Source organism: Equus przewalskii, chromosome 1 (genome assembly GCF_037783145.1).
Source record: "Equus przewalskii isolate Varuska chromosome 1, EquPr2, whole genome shotgun sequence".
Taxonomy (NCBI): Eukaryota; Metazoa; Chordata; class Mammalia; order Perissodactyla; family Equidae; genus Equus; species Equus przewalskii.
Genome location: NC_091831.1, coordinates 10,244,104 through 10,264,970, shown reverse-complemented (window position 1 = coordinate 10,264,970; position 20,867 = coordinate 10,244,104). Strand labels below are relative to the sequence as shown.

Below are 20,867 nucleotides of genomic sequence, written 5' to 3'. Positions count from 1 at the left end.
GGGATTTCTGGCCCGAGGTCACCTCAAGGGGACAGTTGCGTTTCCCCTGGACTCTATGCTTCTTGAGTCCGAGAGCCTGTGCTGTCCATGCTCTGAAGTGAGGAACAGCCTGCCTGCTACAGCACAGACAGGCGTTTGTGTGGCAGGATCTCCCAGAGGTCGAAGCTCCAGAGTGAGGGGGGGAGGCCTGTGGGGGCCTCCATGGCCTCTGGCAGTCGAGGGCTCAGCCTGGGGCTGCTGCTCAGAGGCAAAGGGAGAGGTCAAGGCCCAGCACGGCCACTGAGCTGAGTCAGGTCCTTCCACTGAGGTCTGAGGTGAGTGTGGAGTTAGTGGTGAACAGAGAGGGTGAGGCGGTTTCACGCCATCCTCCATTCACAGCCACTGAGAGGTCTTCATGGTCAAGGGGGCTGAGCGGGCAGACACCCTACTGAGGCTTTCCTATGTTCTGACGGAGTTAGACTCTCTCCACCCACCTGACCCCTCCACCCTTGGACCGTTAGAGCCTTCTGCGTATGTGGCTGTAGGAGGCCAAGCAGAGAACTTTCACCTCCTAGCGCTTGTCCTCTGTTGAGTGTGGAGATGTAGCAGGGTGAGGTCGGCCTGAGGTGCCTTGGGTCGTGCCAAGTTTGGACTCTTCTTGCTTATGGTGGTGGGCGGGGGGCACTGAGACTGTGCAATGCCAGGAGCTCACCAGGGGGGCACAGGAACCTCTCAGACAGAGAGCCACGGTGATCTCTCGACATGTCGCATCCCTCCCACGTGGCCTCCTGTGTGGTGTCAGCAGAGGAGTGGAATTGGTAGGAGGGGTTAGGAAAATCCTGGAGGTCAGGACCTATAAACTCTTTGTGAAAGCCTCTCACTAGGTTGGCAGGGGACCTGCTGACACTGTTGCATGGGGTTGGCCATCTAGCCCATAAGACCTCTGTCCCCTCTCCTTGGACCACTGGATGCTCATTTATACTCACCTTGGACTCTGGTGAGGGACCAACTCATCCCTATTTTCCTGGGACCTTCTTGGTTTCAGTTCTGCAAGTCCCATGTCCTGGGAGTGCCCTCAGTCCCACACAAACTGGGAGGTTTGGTTACCCTGGATGACCAAGGCTGCAGGAGAGCAGGGGTCCAGGTTCCCATGACAACCAGCAAATGCAGCAGACTGGATGGAGACTGACGCAGGAGCCCTGGCCAAAGCTGCAGCAGCCAGGTGGCTCCTACCTGCCTTGATGCCCTGTACACAGGACTTTGGGAGACTGCCATTGGTCAGGGCAGTGTCTGCTCATTTTTCTGATTTTGCTCTGCAGGGGCAGAGACTCAGATGGGTGAGAAGAGCTAAGGTGTTACTCAGGACTGGACTCAGACCCTGAGTTACAATAACGTGGGCCTTCATCTGTGTGTGTGTGTTTACTCAGGGTAGACTGGATTTGAGAACCTGGTGAGGACCACCCCTTGTTCACGCTCCAAGGTGAGTGCAATAATGTCACCTCTGACCACCAAGAGAAATGGAAAAGGGAAAGTCTCTGGAGGGGGACAGGCACCCATGGGCTGGGAGTCACAGGACCAATGGGAATCCCACCTCAGGAAGAGGTTCCTGGAAAGAAGGCCAGCTCCTGGGTTTTCTTTGTGGAGGGTGGGTCAAGTTCAAAGAGGAAAGGTGTTTGGCATCGTTCGCCCTTTTCAGGAGGACGGGCTGGGAACTGCACCCGGGCTGCATCAGCAAAGCCACAGGCACCAAGCCCCGGCCCCGGGCTGAGCTTCGTGGGAAGGGCAGGCAGGCAGATGAAGCCCGGGGCTTGTCTTTCAGACCCACGCTCAGTTTGTAACTGGGTCTGTGACGTGCGCCGAGCTCTCCCTGTAGCACAGGAAAGAAATTGACATCACTCCTGGAGATGAAGTTGCTGGAGCAGAATCAAGGTTTGGGTTGTCAGGGAGGCAAAACTTTATCCTACCCTCTTAGGGTTTCATTGGGCTGGGCCCGTGAATTGAATTGACAGAAGATAGCGCAGCAGGAGAAAAGCATGCAAATGTATTTTACACGAGATTTATGTGACACGGGAACCTTCATGAGGCATGACGACCAAAGAAACAGGGAAGTCTGCTTGCTTTCATATGAGGTTGAAACAAAAGACGCAGTTTTGAGAAAGTCATTAGACCTTGCGGGGAGGCTGAAGGAAGATGGGAACTATTTTAACAGGATCTGTTTGTATAAAATTCTCTCCATCTCAGCTTCTCGTCCTTGATAAGAATGTTCTTTCCTTCTGGCACAGGGAGAACGTCTCTCAAGGGCAATTTCATCTCCTGCTTTTAAGAGAAAGAAGGAAGGTCAGAGTGTTTTTCTTTATTTGCTGTTTTACGAGTGCCTGTAACTCAAAATAGTCATAATGGGGCTGGCCCGGTGGCCTAGTGGTTAAGTGCCATGAGCTCTGCTTTGTGAACCTGGGTTCATGGTTTTGGATCCTGGGTGCGGACCTACACCACTCATCAGCCATGCTGTGCTGGCGATCCACATACAAAACAGAGGAAGATTGGCACAGATGTTAGCTCAGGGCCAATCTTCCTCAACCAAAAAGAAAAACAAAAGATTGGCAACAGATGTTACCTCAGGGCTAGTCTTCCTCAGCAAAAAAAAAAAATCATTATTCCAGATTGTCATATTTTGGGGTAGTATGCTCTGAATTTATTCAGGATCAATGATAAAACCAGGTTCAAGACATAAAATTGCTTAGTCATATTAGAAACTAAGTAGTTTTCAAACTTTACAGTGACTCAGGAGCTCCTTTGCTTGGCCTGGTGCAGGGCAGTGGTTCACAGTGGTTGACAATCCTCTCCTTTCCACCTGTGCCTCTGACACAAGTGCCTTGCCAGCCACTTCAAGAAACACTCTTTGACTTTGGGTGAAGAGGCTGTATCGAGCTCCTCCTAGCAAAACCTCCCTGCATTCCCACACAGCACTGTGGATACCACAGAGAAAAGCGAAAGCTCATTATGGCTTCAAACAGAAGGACGATACTTCCAAGGTCCAGTAACATTGACGAAACACAAATGGCCAGCAGGGTGAAGCTCATGGTCACTGATTTGCAATAATTGCAGACTCACAGAAAAGCTGTGAGAATTGCACAGAGAACTCTCGTATTGCCCTAAGTCAGATCCCCACAATCAGCATCTCGCTCCGTTTGCTTCATCACCCTCTCTCCATCTCTATTATTCCCGTTCCATTAGTCTTTTCTCTGAACCACTTGAGGGTAAGCTGTAGACAAGCTGCCCCGTCACCCCTGAGGCAGCCAGCATGGATTTCCCTAAACAAAGACACCTACCTGCATCACCACTAATTCAAGAAATCCACTCTGAGAGGACCCCCGGTCCAGGCCTCAGACCCCATTAGGACTCTGCCATCTGTCCTCCGCATGTCTCCTTCATTTTGGTCCAGATGCCACTCAGAGACACACGTTGCACTTAGTTATCGCGTCTCTTTAGCGTTTGTGAATCTGAAAGATTCCCTGGTCTCTGCCTGCCTGTCACGCCCTTGATAGTTTTGAAGCGTGCGGGCCCTGCAGTGAGCAGGACGGCCCTCCATATGGGTCCGTCTGACCTTTCTTGGCAGGAAACTCATGGGAATGAGGCTCTGCTCCATTAGTGCATCACGTCAGGGGGCACGTGACGTTGACCCGTCCCTCCCATGGTGGCCCTACCCTTCCTCACCTGTTCATGCTGGCGGCCGTCAGGCGTCTCCATGGCAAAGGCCCATCTCTGCCTTTGTAGCTAATGAGCAATTTGTAGGAAGATATCAGAGATTTTGCCAATATCCTTTTTCTATTTCAACCTCCCTCACTAGCACTGGCTTCTACTGGCTACTGCTGTTTGAGTTCAGACAACGCCAGTCTGAATCTCTCAGATGAGGGAGATAGTCACCAAATGGTGATTTTCTATTTCCATCTTTCCACATGGATTAGTTGGCCTTCTACTGTAAAGATGCATTTCCCGTTTCTGCTATTTTATTGATTTATTAGTATTTATTAATATCGGTATGAAGTTATGGGTTGCAATTTTATTCCAGGGGTTCTAGTCCGTTATTTTCAGTCTTTATTTGATGTTCACTTTATACCATTTTTGACCAGTTGAGGCTTCTTCTAGGTGTCTCTTTCTTACATATTTCAAGCATTCTTTGTGCACTTCCTTATTTTCTGGTACAAGAAGATGTTCCAGGTGCATTTTGTACTTCACATGCCTCAATCCGTGGAATCAGCCATTTCTCCAAGGAGTCTTGGTTCCTTTAAGAGGGATTTGGTATTTAGAAACCAAAATATAGCGCTGGTAAATTCACACACATATCCGTGCATATGTCTATAACTATTTATATACCTACGTTTGTATGAGCACATATGTATGTTAATATGTATATATCACTATGATAACATAACTTCCATTATAATCCAGTACATCTCAGTTCTTTCTATGCTTTCCGCATTCCATGTATTTAAATACCTTTGGTTTTCATTGATCTCAATATATTTACTTATTTGCTTAGTAAATGTGTTAATTTGCCCATGTAATCAACTCCCAAAAATGTCAACACCTTCAGCTGCTGTCAGAGTCCCTCACACCCTGTGTCCCATGTCTAGGGCCAGCAGGTGCTGCCTCCACTGTGCCCCCTCCTTCCACAGCACCCTGCGCCCTTGGCCCTGATGCCTCTCTGTGGCAGCCCTTCCTGCCCTGCATCGGGCTCCGGCTCCCGCACATCGGGAAATAAAGAGAAGGAGAGGATGGCTAAGAAGAGGGCGAGCTGTCAGTTCTCTTTTAAAAGAAAATAATTAAATTGCTAAATATCAGCTGTACAACAGGTAGATATGTCATATAATCAATTGGAAATGCTGGAAATATAAGTGCACTCATTGAAATAAAAGCTGGAGTAGATGGGATGCACTCTAGGTTGTACGCGCTCCAAGACCAAAGTGATGATTTGGAGGATACTTTGGAATTAATCTAAAATGAAGCACTGAGAGGTAAAGAGATGTTTTTTAAAGAAGGACATGTAGAGGATGGAGTAAGAGACATCAAAATTTATTCAACAGAAACAGTCAAAGATGAGGGGGACGGAATGACTCACCAAAAAATATTTGATGACTGTTGGTCAGGAATTTTCCAGAATAGATGGAAGTCATGAATCTTCATATTGAAGATGCCCAGAGTAGGATAGATTAGAATAAATAAAAATAAATCCCCAACTAGATGCACTGCACTACATCTTAAAATCCAGCAGAGTAAAGATACAGGTGACATACAAAGGAACGGGAGCTAAACAGACAGTGAACTTCTCTTCAGCAACAACAGGAGGCAGAAGACAATGAGCAACACCTTCAAAGTGCAAGAGAAAATAACCAGAACGTTAGAATGTCCAATCCCACCAGAGAGAGACCATCAACGATAAAGTGAGCTCCTGACCCACAGACCCTCACCAACAGGATTATTGAAAAACAGTTCTGGGAGTAGCAAAGATAGGAGGGAAAGACAGAGAGAATATCAGAAACAATAGTGAGCACAAAAGCTAAGTAAGTATTTTAACTTTAGCTAAGCGTTGTTGGCAAAAATAATAACTTTATATGTGTTTAATGATAAATTGTTAAATTCTGATTGTGGTAACAAGATGAGGGTTATTCAATGCATAGCTAATGCATACTAAATTCCATGTATTTGGAAGGATGCTAGAAACATGAAATGACTGTAGACTTTGTAAAAAAAACTATAATTATGTTTTTATCTTAAAAAACTTTAGATAACCACTAAAAAACTGTAGAATTTCTCCCAAATCGTCAGAGGTCGATAAGGTAAAACAGAAAAGTATCAAGTAAACTGAAGATGTGAAAAAAGTGGAAAAGAAATTACAGAGAAGAAAAATTAACAAGAAGCACAATCTAAGAATGTAGAAATAAGTCATAATATGTAGGGAATCATAAAAAATGTAAATGTGTTATATTAACCCATCAAGATACGGATCATTGTGTGCAGCTGTCAGGAGCATGAACTGGAATTGTTTGCAGTCCCCATAAAACTGAAATAGGCAGACGCGATAATTCTACTCCTGACTATATACCCAATGGAAAAGCTTACGTCTGATCACCAAAAGATATGTATTAGAAGATTTATAGCAGGTTAGAATCAACTTGTTCATATTCACAGAATAACTTGCTAGGATTTCGATTGGGATTGCATTAAACCTATAGATCAAGTCAGGAAGAACTGGAATCTTGATAATTGCTAAAACTTGGAAGCTACCGAGATGTCCCTCAGCAGGAAAATGGTTAAATAAACTGTGGTACATGCAGACAATGAATATTATTTGACGCTAAAGGGAAATGAGGTAGAAAATTATTAAAAGATGTGGAAGAAACTTAAATGCCTATTGCTAAGTGAAAGAAGGCAATCTGAAAGGGCTACATGTTGTCTGATCCAACCAAATCACTCTCTAGAAAAGGCGAAACTGTGTGACAGTAAAAAGTTCAGAGGCTGCCAGGTGTTGGGGGTAGGGATGAACAGGTGCAGCACGGAGGATTTCTAGGGCAGTGAAAATACTATGTATGATTTTATAATGATGGACACATGTCATTATACATTTGTCCAAACCCATAGAACCGACAACACCAAGAGTGAACCCTAAGGTAAACTATGGACTTCGAGTGATTATGATGTGTCAATGTAGGCTCGTCAGTTGTAACAAATACACCACTCTGGTGAGTGATAAGGATAATGGGGAAAGGCTATGAGTGTGTGGAAATATGGGACACAGGGGAAATCCCAGTACTTTTTCTCAAATTTTCTGGGAACACAAAAATACTCTTCAAAGTAGTCTAAAGAAAGCAAGAGTAATGACAGAGATTTCTTTAAAAATAATTCTTTAATCCATTCATCCATTCATTAATCCCTTGATTCAATAAATATTTATTGTTTCCATTCTTTCATAATCAAAAATTTTCTACTCCACGAGACTGTAGGTTCAGACAGTTTTACAAGGAAATATCATTGTCTTCAATAATCCTTATCTTATTCAAAATATCTTAGAGGAAGTAAAAAGCCTACTCGAGTCATTTTCCAAGTTTAGAATGATCTGATATGACTATAATCCGATATGAGTAATGGGCACGGACAGTGCGGGAATGAAAATTTCAGGCAATCTAATTTATGAACACATTTGCAAAGATCAGATAAAATAAAATGACAGATTAGAATTCTAGGAAATTGAATTTAGTAGTGTAAAAAAAATTCTTAAAAACTAAGGATTTATCCCAAGGATGCAAAGATAATTCAAAATCAGAAAAATTATTAATGTAATTTCTTATATTAATAGAATAAACACTAAAATCCATATTAATACCTCAATGGATTCAGAAACAAATTCACCGAAATTCTGTAGCTATTGATTCCAAAAAATTCTTAGAAACTAGTCATTGAAAGGAACACGTTTTAGGTCATAAAGTACAACTGTGAAAATCTCCAGCAAGTGGCTAATCTATGATTGAGATTTCAGAAGCAATGCCATCAAAGTGAAGAGCAAGACAGAATGGGGTCAGCATCTCTTTTAATCAACCTTGTATTGGAGGCTTTAGCGATTTTAAAATGATAAGAAAAAGGAGTAAGGGTTATAAGAATTGGCAAAGAAAAAATAAAACTATCTGTATGTTCACTCAATATGATGCATATTGAAAATCTAAGATCATCCACAATCAAATTACAAGAGCTAATGTTAAGATTATAGTTCCCAGATCGCTGTGTGAAAAATAGTAAGGCTTATGATTGTAATAACCAATTAGCACATCAGGGTTCTATGGAGGAAACTTATAGAATGATATTGAAAGACATAAAAGAAAACGTGAAGACATGAGATATAAATGGTAATGGTTTAAAAGCCTCAATATCATAAAAATGCCAATTCTGCCCAACAAATCTATAAATTTAAGACACTTCCAATCAAAGTAAAATTTCCTAAAACCTGACAACATAATCCAAAACACCTGTGGAAGAACAAAGTGTCAAGAATTCTCAGGACAGTTTTGAAAAGGAACAAAAATGACACGTAGAGAAGAGAAAGTGCACATATCGCCCATTAAATATGTTATAAAGCTGTGGTCATCAGCCTGTCATATTACTGGCACAAGGAGAGACAGTAGAGCAGTGGCAGAGGGACAACTGGCTATCCACATAGAGCTAAATCAAATTCGCATCTTACCTTACACCATTCGCAAATAATCAGTGACAATATCAGTGTCCATCAACAGGAAAAGGCATAAATAAGTTTTAGACTTTTCCTGCAGTGAAATGCTTTACGGTCATTAAATAACATGGAGCTATTTCTGGCAACATGGACAAATATCAAAACAAATAATATTGAGCAAAAAATCCCTCCAACAATTTGCCAGGTGAAACCATTCCATAAACTTTAAAACCAGGGACACAATACTCTAGAAAGTACATGGACACATCAGTATCCAGGAAAGTTTGGACAGTTGCGTAGGCATCATAAAAACGGAATTCCTGGTATAGGACAGCTGTGGGGAGCGGTAGGCAGGAAGCTTTACTTGAATCCGTGGTATTTTACTTCTATTTTTAAAAAGCTCTGAAGCAAATCCACCATGACGTGAAGACCTGACAAACGGCACAGTGAGCGCACAAGTGTTACAGTATAGTCTAATCCTGGAGGGAATTTTGAAATGCTTCACATCGACCCAAATAAGTGTTTTAAGGAAGGCTCATATGAGAAATGCTTTCTATAAGTTGTTCAGTTGGAACACAGTCTTGAGTTGTGCAAACCTTGAGAATCGTAATGAGAATTCTGTAGCCCGACACGTGTGTGCGCAGTCAGCTGGGTGTAGGGGCAGTGTGGAAACAGGTGTATGTTTCCTTCCTTCCTTTAGCTATTGGAGGAATCCTTTCTAGGGTTTAATGTTTGTCTTTTGATGGTTATGAAGCTGGTACTCATTGAGATGAAAACATAATTAGCTAACATATTGCCCCCGCTCACATTAGCTGCCCTTGAATACCACCGTGGTTTTGAAACCAGGAATGCCTTACAAATCTTTAAAAACAGTCGTCCCCTTCTTTGACTGTGTTTCAAATTTAAATGGAAAAACCTCTCCTCTAAGCAGGAAAGAATATCTCGTACCCTCCCTTTCAAAAATGGCTGAAACAACCCCTGACAGGAGGGACGAGATGAATTGTCAAAAGCTGACATTGAGGGGCCGGCCCAGTAATATAGTGGTTAAGTTCAGAGGCTGCGACTCAGCAGCCTGGGGTTTGCAGGTTCAGATCCTGCGCATGGAGCTACACACAGCTCATCGGCCATGCTGTGGCGGCATCCCAGATAGAATATAGAGGAAGATTGGCACAGATGTTGGCTCAGGAACAATCTTCCTCAAGCAAAAGGAGGAAGAGTAGTAACAGATGTTAACTCAGGGCCAATTTTCCTCACACACACACAAAAAGCTGAGATTGAAAGGATTTCAAGGTAATGGCTGCCTCGATGCTAAAAGCGACACTGCCCGCCAGGAATAGCACTTACCCAATGGTGAGTAGTGGGTCTAATGGGAATGGAGTGAAATTCAATGATGCATTAGGATATTTTTATGGATCTTAAATCTTTTGTGCAGAATCTCCCTGGTAGCTATTACCCCAGAACACAAAAGAAAAAGAGAGGTGCAACATGAGTGCCAATTAATCCACACAGGAATTTGGATATTTTCACTGAAAATAAAGTCCTTTGTACCTTCTGGGACTTTTCACTTGATAAATCTGGGTTTGTACCAAAGATGAGAGAAAATTACTCAGAATGGTACGCGGTTCCCTGTCGCAGTGAGAATATGAGATCGCAGCTGAAGGTAGCAACGTGCAGTCACGGCTTCTCTGGTGTCACCAGTTCTGTGATTTGGTTTTTGAGAGTGCGGATAATAGAGTTTGGATCAGTAAGAGTTGTTTCATGTAAACCTTCAGCATGGGTGTTTTTCAAGTATATATTTTGCATATTTCCTTCTGATTTTCCTAATATTTTTCGGGTTTATTTTCAGACAGCTTTGACAGGCTTTTGGAGATTTTGAGGAAGCACTAAACGGAAGTAGCAGATATGCGTGTATAACCAGGTCCTCTGAGAAGCTGCAGATGACACTTGCCCAGGGGCCCTGGAAAGGTTTCTAGTGACAACCTGCCCGAGCTGTCGGGGTCTCCGAAAGGGAAGAGCGGGAGCAGGTCCGCTCAGCTGGGTTCTAACAGAAGATAGACTGTTCTCGTGCTTCTAAGACACCCTGAGGGGCAGGCATCTTCTTTTCTGGGATTCAGGGGACCTGTAGGGGTGAGGATGTTTTCAGCTTTATGTGACAGAAACCCCATCTCTGATTGCCTTAAACAACGAGGCCAGTGTTGACCCCTTTAGCTGGAGGTATGGAGGGATCAGGGCTGACCTCACCAGTGGCTCTGGATTGGTGTCCCCGCCATCTCTTGCTCTGCATCCCTGTGAGTTGCCTCACTCTCCGTTGGCAGCACATGGAGAGCAGCCATCTCCCATCTCCCTCTGTGGTCAGAGCTGTTCTTTCTCTCACTGGCCCGTTTGGGTCACAGCATCATTCCTGCACCAGTCACTGAAAAGGAGGGTGAGCCTCCTTGTGACATTCATGTCCCCTCCTCCATGACTGAGGCCACGTCTGAGAGCTGGGTCTGGGGTCAGCTTCTCCCAAGCTCCAGGGGACACACAGGGTGGGAATAGAAATCTGGATAACACTATGGTTCTCTGTCAACAAAAGGGAATCCATGCTGACGAGGCAACTTACAAAGTGCCCAAAGGACCCTTGAACTCATGTTTATGAAGTAAGAGCCTGGCGGCTGGGAGGGAGATGACGGTTGACCACAGGAAAAAACAGAAAGATAGTAGTTGGAAAGTTCTGCTGAGGTGGATGCAGTTGGTCAGGGGTCTGTGAACAAGGCAAGAAAACTGCTCAATGTCTGGAGGAGGAGAAGAAAGTTCTGCAGTGGAGCAGTCCCCGAGGAAGGAACTTACGAAGGGGAGAAAAACAGGTGCCTTTATGGTCACTCAAAAACTAGTGCCACCTTTGGGGACAAAGTTCTGAAGGACACAAATCCTCAAAAGCCACTGTCAACCTACATTTTTCTTCCAGAGGACATTGTGACATTAGGTCCCTAAGACTTGATTCCTGAGTGTCCCCCAGAAAAGGGACTGTGCCTTCTTTTCTCCCCAGGCAGCACAGCCGTGCTTGGACACGCTGAGGCAGGACGGCGGGCCTGACCCCTTGGAGCTGATGGCGGGATCCTTGGGCCGAGACATAAGATGAAGTCCTGCCTTCTCTCTGTGGTCCCTGCGTTTGCTCCACCTGGGCGTTTGCATCCAGCTGGGACCTCCTCTGGGCTCTCTGCAGACCAGGCGCAGGTCGTATCTTGAGAGCAGGGTACTTGTAAAGGGTATGTGGGGACAGTTTACCAGAGGGACATTCTAATTCGAAGGACAACCGTGAGGAATATTGCATGTTATATGAGTAACAACCAGGGAGCATTACCCTTAACGTAGAGTTAGCACTGGGGTCTCCCCCATTTTACTTTCTCCTCCACCATCAGCTAGGCGAGCTCTGCGGGACCCCATGGCTCACGGCAGCTTCCCTGTGTTCTACTCAGGTAGGATGCCTCTTCGCATTGCGAACCCATTACAGTTCTCTGTAAAGAAAGACACGGGGTGGAAAGGACAGGAAGTTTCCACAATCTGTAAGAAAAGATAAGCAATGCAATAGGAATAGCAACAGAAAATTAGCCAAAAGATATGAACAGGCATTTCCCAAAAGAGCTGCAGTTGGACTAGGAACATATGAAAAGAGGCCAACCCCACTGGATGCTGGAGAAATGAATGTTAAGTGTTATTTCTAGCGTATTTGATCAGCAAGCTGTGTTAAAAGATTTGGCAAAATCCAAACTTGTTCTTATTTCAGGGAAATTGACACAGATGTTTTCCAGGTTGGTGAGTATATTGTTAAGGCTCCTTGGTAGGCAACTGGGCCACCGTCCTTTTCATGCCGAGTGACTTCCTTTGTACGTATAGACTATGTTTTATTTATCCATTCATCAGTGGGTGGACATTTGGGTTGTTTCTACTTTTTGGCTATCATGAGTAAGGCTGCTGTGAACATTCATGAACAAGTGTCAGTGTGGATATGTTTTTATTTCCTTGGGTATATACCTAGTGGAATTGCTGGGCCATATGGTAACTGCTGTGTAACCCATTGAGAAACTGCCAGACTGTCTTCCTTAGGGGCTTCCACTGGGTTCTTGTAACTGTGACTCTGCCCTGGGATGAAGCCATATGGTCTTGGTATGATAGATATAGCGTAAATGTAGATATGCGTACACATGTCATCCATGTGGACATCCCCACGCACAGGCTGATCTGCCCTGCAGCTGTTCCACCAATGCCGAGCCACACCTGGAGCAGACTGACGGTCTGTTCATGTGCCTTTGCCCTGAGTGACGCAGAGAGGGCTCTTAGAGAGACTGGACAGTTAGGAGGTCAGTCTGGTTCTGCCACGGCCACCTAGTGACTTTGGGCAAGTCTCTTGATTTCTCTGGGTTTCAGTCACTCACCTGTCCAAGGCATTATGGGGCTTGTGCAAGTTAACAGAGGTGAAAGTGCTATAAGTTAACCCAGGCAGGAGGGCTCCCCAAACAGCAGGTCCTATCTGCCCATGGTCAGCTTGCCACTTGTCATCCAGGACCACTGGAAGAGGAGGTGAAAAGGAGAAGGTAGCTATTATTTCTCTCTCTAGGTGAGACAGGACACAGAAAGAGGCTGAGAAGGATAAGAGGTAATTAGAGGCAGACACATTTCCTTCTATAGAACCTACTGGATCCTGTGGCTCCTTCAGCTCCTGCAGCTCCTTCAGCTCCTGCAGTTCCTGTAGCTTCCTCAGCCCCCTCAGCTCCCTCAGCTCCTGCAGTTCCTGTAGCTTCCTCAGCTCCCTCAGCTCCCTCAGCTCCTGTAGCCCCCTCAGCTCCCTCAGCTCCTGTAGCCCCCTCAGCTCCCTCAGTTCCCACAGCTCCCTCAGCTCCTACAGCTCCCTCAGCTCCCTCAGCTCCCTCAGCTCCCTCAGCTCCCTCAGTCCCCTCAGCTCCCTCAGCTCCTGTAGCCCCCTCAGCTCCCTCAGTTCCCACAGCTCCCTCAGCTCCTACAGCTCCCTCAGCTCCCTCAGCTCCCTCAGCTCCCTCAGCTCCTATAGCTGTGCTGGACTTGGCTGCAGAGGGAGGCAAGGAGATCAGATTTCAGGAACTGCCTCTATATAGCCCCAGGCCTCCAGAGTCAACCTCACTTCTGAGGCTGGTTCCAGGGCTGCTCAGATGAGGCTGTCCAGCACCTTCACCTGGGCCTTGCTGTTCAGTACAGGTATCGCACGGCCCAGGAGCCCCTTTCTCCTGGGGCTCTCTCTGCTCTCCTGTTCAACTTAGAGACTTCTGCAGTTTGGGTGTTGCCAACAAAGAAGCCCATGGGTGACAATCTCTCCTCCAACAAGATGCCACACCTCACCCTTAGGCTTTGGAAAGAGGGACAAATGGGAATGGCCATGTCCCTGGGCTGAGGCTGTCTCGATTTTTAAACATATTCTGGGCTCCTGAGTCCCTGTCTTGACATGTGTTCTGTGGGCGTCCCTGCCTCCTTGTCTCCCTCCAGCCTTAAGCAAACCTACACCAGGATCTCCTGTGGGCCAGCCCTGGGCTCAGCCCAGATGTGGCGGAGGTGAATCTGGCAGGGCTTGCTTTGGAGGCATTGTCAGTGGTGTGACTGTGGGCAGTCTGGGAAGGGGGACTCTATTTGACAAGAGTTGAGGTGGCATCTGTGGGAGAAAAGGGGTCCCTGGAGCAGCCCCACAGTGGGTGGGGTGCTCTGCCTCTGCCCAGAGGATGAGACGCGGCTGCAACAGCAACAGTAGGAAAGAGCAGCTCCCAGCAGGGGCTTCTGATGCCCTGAAGAGGGGGTGTCACTAGCCCTAGGGAGAGCTGGGTGCTGGGACTACGCTAAATGCGCAAGGGAGACCAACTCTGATTCCGGAGGCTGGGGGTGAAAAGGCCTGCATTTCTCCAGAGAAAGCTCTACCTTTCTCCACCCCTCTCTCTTTCTGTCTCGTTCTGTCCCTCCTCTTCCTCTCCCCCTTTCTTCTCCACTTCCTCATTCCATACTCTCCTCATTTCTGCTCTCTCTTGCCCTCATCCAGCGGCTCCTAGCCTGGGGCATTTCTCCTTCCTGCTCACCTTTGCCCTCTCTGCACTTCACGTCAGGGTCTACCCCGTCACTGGGTGCTTTCCTCCCCTCTCCTCTCCTGTTAGGATTCCAACAAGGCACCAGTCACCTCCTCCGTCTGTTCTCTTCTGCCTAAAGACTACCAGTCAGCTGGAGGGCCTGTCTCCAGTCCCCACCAGAAAACAGCTAAGGCTTCTGTCCAAATCCGTCCTATCAGTAGGACTTTCAAGCTACAGATCATGGGAAACCAGAGGGATTAAGAATGCAGATGTTGCTTTTTTGATCCTGGTGAAGTCAGTGGACAAAAAGGCAGCTTGTTGCAAAAGAGGTAGGTGCCCCTGCCTTGCAGCCAGAAACTGGTTAAGTGCTGTGTGACCTTGGCTGAGTCACCCAAACTGCCTGATTGTCTGAGTTAGAATAATAGCACCCAACAGGGCTGTTGTGAAGACTGGCAGAACAGGAAAGTCCTTTGAAGGTTTTAAAACCTGTGCAGATGTATGGGGAGCTCATGATTAAAGCTGAAGTGCCACTGAGCTGATTGTTGATCTCATAGCCTGAGTGGTGGTGTTAGTATGATTGAGGTGCAGGGGAGGGAAATCCCTTCCTCTACTCTCTTAGGTTCTCTGCTGGGCCTGAGAACTACCCTGACATTATCAACAGGGGAAAACATACACATTATTAAACTTTTTTACATGTACCTGGGGGCCATCACAAATAAATGAAGACCCAAGGAAGTGACCAGCGCAGAAAGCTTTATCCCTTTTAGAGAAAGAAATTACCCGTTTGTGAAGAAAAGACAAGACCCAGTTTTGGGCTGGGGGCAGTGAACTATGGGCCACGACTAGGAGCTGTATAGGGGAACTGGGCAGAGAAGGGTCAGTGCCGTCAGTGTGTGTGCACAGACCCGTGTCAGCGCCATGCCAGCCTCTGGTGATGAGCGCCTTACTGTCTCCTGGTACAGGGAGGGCACTGTTCTCTGGGGAAACGTTATGGACTGTTTTTAAGTATAAAGGGGTAAATCAGAGTCCTTCCTGCATCGCCTGTTTCTCAAGTAGCTTCAGCTCAAAATCAGCAATATGCCATTATTTGTGGCCTACTGTACAAAGCAGCATGCTTTGCGGTGACGTGTTCTGAACTCCCTCCAGGGGCAATGCGTTCTCTGGCCTCCAGCCTGGCCCTGAGGTCAGGTCAGCGGAGTTCACTGCAGATGTGGTCCAGGCCAAAGGTGGCCCTCGAAGTGACAGGGAGGTGTCAGGGTTCGGCACTGGAGGCCTGCTGTCTGGCATCCATGATTTATATCTTCCCAGGCAGGGCTGATGGACACCCAGGTGTGGGGAGACCCCTCATGGTGCCCCAAAGACCCACGCAGCCTCAGGGCGAGGGAGAAGCTGGAGATGGACTCACAGGGTCCTAGTTGAGCCTTCTTGTCAGACAGGCTCTAGAGCATTGGTTGATTTCTAATTTCCCGAGGAAAGCACTGTCATCTAGTTTGGGGATGTTGACAGTGACGGTAACCTTGGAGAGCTCTCCTGTGCGCGGCCCTGAGCAGTGGGCTGTGGATGGTCCTCCTGGACCCTACGAGGCCGTCATTGCTGAGACTCCCATTGTACAGGTGAGTAGCCTGAGTCTTAGGGAAAGGAGATCACTCGTTCAAAGCCACCCTGCTCTCGTGTCCCCAGGACTGTGACCCGGGGCCGTCCCATCCCTCAGCTGTGCTGTGCCCACTGCGCCGCATCATGAGGACGATCTCCCGTGCAGGTGACCCGTGGGAGGCTGTGTGACTGCAGTCAGGTCTCTTGGATCCAAGCACCTAACTCGGGTCCCTGACACAGAGAAACTTCCATAATTCAGACACTTCGTTTCTCCTCAGATGACAATTCTCTTCAGTCAGTCTTTTCCAACATCAGATTGGTCATTGGTCTCATTACAGAATCTACAAGAAATGTTCGTGTCCTGTTAGGGTGACCAGCTGTCTTGGTTTGGCCCGGACTGAGAGGTTTCTTGGGATAAGGGATTTTTGGTGCTAAAACTGGGAAATTGCTGGGCTAATGGGACACGTTGGTCACCCTCCTCAGACTGACCTCTTGGACTTGGCTCCAGAGTGGGGACATTGTACTTTAACTGAGTGGAACTGGAGAAGAAGCAGAAAGCAGCTGACTGAGCTAGTCCTTGAACACTGAGGGCCAGACCTTCCTGCTGCCCTTCCCTCTGTGTGCCCAGGACTGCCCCCAGCGATGAGGACAGCGATGCTGTCTCCTCTTGGTGTTCAGCACCAGCCCTTGGCGGCAGCTCCTCTCCACAGTGTGTGCATTTTCCACTCTCCAGCCCTGACCATCAGTACCTTCCAGCTTTTCACTTCATTTTGCTGTCTTGATCTCTTTTCAGCTGCCCTGGTTTCTACTGCACAGAACAAAGGTAAGTGCAGATGGTATTATGTCCCCCTTTCCCTGAGCCCTGAGGAAGGCGCTGTTTTTATCCTCACTTACACATTTGGAGGCTGAGCTGTCCCTGAGCAGGGTGTGGAGCCCCTCCCACGGGTCTTGATAGGAGGGGGATTCTCATCTCTGAGGGCCAGGCCTCTCTGGGGCAGGAGAGCTGCCCATTTGCTGCTTCTCAGGCTGCACCAGGACCAGGTCTTCAGAGAGGCAGAAAGGAGGTGTTTGCGTGACTCTCTGCTCCCCATCTGGCAATGCTGTTGAGCATAAGCAATGTTTGGCGAAGAAGTGTTAAATTTCTTTTCACACTCATTTAAAGCAATGTGTAGTAATGAGTATAGGTCCCTAAAGAGTTCTGAAAGGAGTAAAAGACAAAAGCCACCTGATTGTGGGCTCAGCAGACTTGGATCATCGATGTTGGGTTGTGTGTGGGGACCCGGAAGTTGGGACCATCAACAGCGGTGTGGGGCCCAGGGATGACACAGTCCCTTGTGGGCCTGGAGCTCTTTCTGGGCAACCTGGAACCCTGTCTTCTGTTGTAGGGTATAGTGACTGCGGCGGCCTCCTCACAGACCTGTCGGGCAGGATCTCCAACTACATCGGACCAAAAACTGTCTGTGTCTGGACCATCCAGATGACCCCAGGTCTCGATGTTGCTATGGCAATACCGGGCCTCAAGTGAGTGCTCAGGATGTGTTTTTGGTGCTGATGCTGCTGTTTTATAGGAAGGAGTCCATCTTGGCCTCTTCCGGTGCACCCTTCTCCATCCAGCACACGCATCTACAACACGTTCTCGCTCCATTTCACTGCCCGCTGAACACCCTTCAGAGGCTCCCTGTCTTCTGGATAAAGTTCACTCTCCTGCATGGTTTTCCAATTCCTCCACGATGACTGCTGGATCTGCCCTCCCTTCTAACCACTTCTCCCCTCTGGCCTCTCTGTGCTGAGCCATCACACACTGAGTTGTGGACACACCAGACCATTCAACAGCTCCTTGCCTTGTCACACTGTCCCCTCTGCCTCCAATGCATCCTTCCACCTCCTCCAGACACACCTGCCCACTGCTTAGGGTCCTCATTTTTATTCCCTGATTTCGCTCCAGGACAAACGTTTCCGTAACACCCCTGTCCTGACTCTCCACAGCTGTCCTGATCGTTCTCTCATTTGTGCCCCATCTGTTACCCCATGCCAAACTCTGCATGGAATTTAGAGTCATAGTACTCTTGCCTATATGATTGTTTGAGTCTGCTAGAATAGAAATCTATTTTCAGAGTTCAGGGAATATTTCTTTAACTAATGAGTGAACGAATGAATGAAAGGGTGAATGAAGTGATAAGGTGTCAGTAGGCATTTGCAATGTAGCAATGAGTAACTGCATTAATATCCCTGAACGTCCTTCACACATTTTAACATGGGAGTCACATTTCCTTCACTCCAGACCAAGCCAAACACAGCCCACAATGGTGGCTGAGACAGATGATGTAATCTTGTGACTAATGGCCCCTGCCCCTCCAGACCTGCTACAGGGTTGGGACTCCCACTGGGTCACATAGGTGCTCTGCGGGCTGAAGGACAATTTAGAGATGGCTGCCTCAAAATGAGGCTTGGGCCATCTCCACAAACCATGCCCCAGGGACGAAGGGTTCAGGCACTTTCTGCCTCAGCATTTCTCTAAGGCTCAAAGGGATGGGTCATTCTGAAATCTTCCACTTGTTGTCTCTGTCCTTTTCAAAGATTGACATTGGATGTGACTGTCCTTGGCACCCAGAGTACTCAAGCCAAGAGCAAACTAGTATAAAGGGTGCTGTGAGTGTCCTGGTGGGAGGTCCCCTCCTTGTCTTCTTGTAAATCAAAGACACTCTGGCCCCTCTCCTGTGTGTGAGACATGCTGCGGCAGAGTGAGGATGAGGACGGGGAATCAGGTCTTGAAGGGTAGAAGGAAGGGTTGGGAGACCTCAGCAGAAGGGTGACAATCCCCTGAGCAGGTTCTCTCACAGGAGGTAGAGACGGATGCCCCCCTCACCTCTGCTGGTCATGGAGGCCACACTTGGGTTGCTGGGCCCATCTGCCAGGGTGGTGTAGGGCAAAGCAGGAGTGGCATCCACACACTCATGTCTGGGGCCATTCAGTGTGACACAATTGTCAGTGACCAAAGAACATACCACTTGTTGGCTGAAGTGTTACACTCAAGGGGCCTGAAAGACAAGTGGCTCTGATCCAAATTTCCTGTGTGGGCATCCCAGAGTCACAGGGAGGGCTTCCCAGGAGATCTGGAAGTCACGGTGCCCTGCAGCCCCGGTGGAGGGGAAGACTTCCCAGGGAGGTGGGAGGGTCCTGGGGTGACTGTCCTCTCTTCAAAAGAATGAATGACTTTCCCTCCCATATCGCTCCAGGACTGGCACTTCTCATGAGCAAATGGTGCAACCCTGTCCAGTCCCTGGTGGAGAGAGGCTGCCTGCTGGAGGGAGGGTGATTCCAAACGCTGATGCCTGCCTTTCCCTCTGCCCCGACAGCCTCACCTGTCTTAAAGAGTATGTGGAAATCCAAGATGGGCCTCCAGGATCTGCTAGCTATGGGAAGATTTGTGAAGGTCTAGGTCTCACCTTTCGATCTTCCTCCAACATCTTGACTGTCAAGTACACCAGGAAACCCGACCACCCAGCCTCTTCTTTCGATGTGTATTACTATGGGGAACCAGAGGGCAGTCGGGGGCAGGGGCACTGCTGAGGCGCCCTCCACTCTCCATGCCAGGCTATGTGGCGTGTTGGGCATATAGCTATTTGTGTGACTCTTGAAATAAAGTTGAGCCAAACATCTACTGGACCGTCGCTCGGTAAGAGAGAGTCGTTGTGACCCAGTGACCCTCTCAGAAACATCTTCAGGTTCTATCCCAACATCTCTGCAAGCCCAGATCTTGGGGTTGGAGACACCCAATATGAAAACTCTTTTTAATTGGATTATGTGGCATATATCTCTCAGAAGATATCTTTCCGTTTATTGATCTTATTATAATCCCTTTGGAAATTTCTATTATATTTATATGAATGTATAGTATATATAGTATTAGTATACAGAATGTTTACCATACATATTTTATACAATAATATATGTGCATACAAACATATATACACATTTATCTATAATGTATCTATTCTAAACAAGAAAGTCATCACTTATGGAATCTCATTATAGTCTGGGTTTCAACCAGTCATTTACATCCTGTGAAAACTGAAACATGCAATACACGTCCTTCATCCTGAGACACTTTTCATTCATTTGAGAACTGAAGGAAGTCACTCAAAAATTCAAACAGTGGCGTGGAAAGCATATGCTCCATGTCGCCACCATCAGGCAGAGGGTGGAGTTGCAGACGCTGCTGGAGGGCTTACTCCCCAGCTGGAGGGGTCACATGGGTTTCACAGTGATGGTGGGTGGTGCTCAAGCCAGGCCATCCAGCACGGGGAGTTGGGAGAGGCCAGAGTAGAATGTTCTGATCAGAAGGCTCCATATGAGCAAATGCGGACTCAACAAAGAAGGTAATTTCAAGGAGAAAGAGAGAAAGGTCTTCCTTCAAGGTCCCTCTGGGCGTTTCTGGCTGGCAGAAGCCTGCGCTGGGTTTGGTGGGCAGGATGCTGGACTGAGTGCTTGAGGTACTCAGACACTAGGTGGGACCTCGCATGGCTCTGCTCCACGTGCACCCGCCTCAGGCCCCGACCCTTCCCTGGCACAGAGGGCACCGCCCCCCCTCCATCTCACAGCCTCACCAGGAGGGGAGAGAGGCCACTTCTTGACAGAGCAGGAGCCCAAGGAGGATCAAGTCCTCTGACGCCTGGGTCCTGGAGAGCTAGGGGGCGTCAGCGTCTTCGTCACAGAAACCCGAGCAGCCCAGGGAGAGGCCATGACTGCTGCATGAGGGGTGGGTAGAGCAAAGAGAGCTTTCCTCCTGATGCTGGCTGCTCATTTGTTACTTATTAGCCTGGGACGTAAGGAGCTGCTGGGTGGGTCTGAGCACCTCACAAACATGACACACCTTATCCGATAACACCCTTGAGGAAGGGGGTATTTCCATCCTCCTTTGCAGTTGGATCCTCTTCCCCTCGTGTTGACAGTGAGATGGGCTCCGTTTCTCTGACGGGTGAGGCTTCTCTTGGGGCAGGAGAACTGCCTAGTGG

The 20,867-nt window shown here is 47.7% G+C and overlaps 1 protein-coding gene across 2 annotated transcripts; it reads left to right on the top strand.

The window, feature by feature from the left end:
* The first annotated feature begins 13,303 nt into the window (after positions 1-13,303).
* SPADH (spermadhesin family member) lies at positions 13,304-19,880 on the top strand. 2 transcript variants are annotated; one of them, XM_070632044.1, is made up of 4 exons: positions 13,304-13,408; positions 16,646-16,675; positions 17,238-17,373; positions 19,209-19,880. In XM_070632044.1, the coding sequence occupies exons 1-4, from the start codon at positions 13,363-13,365 to the stop codon at positions 19,420-19,422; spliced, it is 426 nt and encodes a 141-aa protein (XP_070488145.1). In that variant the 5' UTR covers positions 13,304-13,362; the 3' UTR covers positions 19,423-19,880. The 2 variants fall into 2 exon arrangements, with proteins under 2 accessions (XP_070488145.1, XP_070488144.1); XM_070632043.1 differs by having other exon boundaries at positions 19,089-19,654.
* The last annotated feature ends 987 nt before the right edge of the window (positions 19,881-20,867 follow it).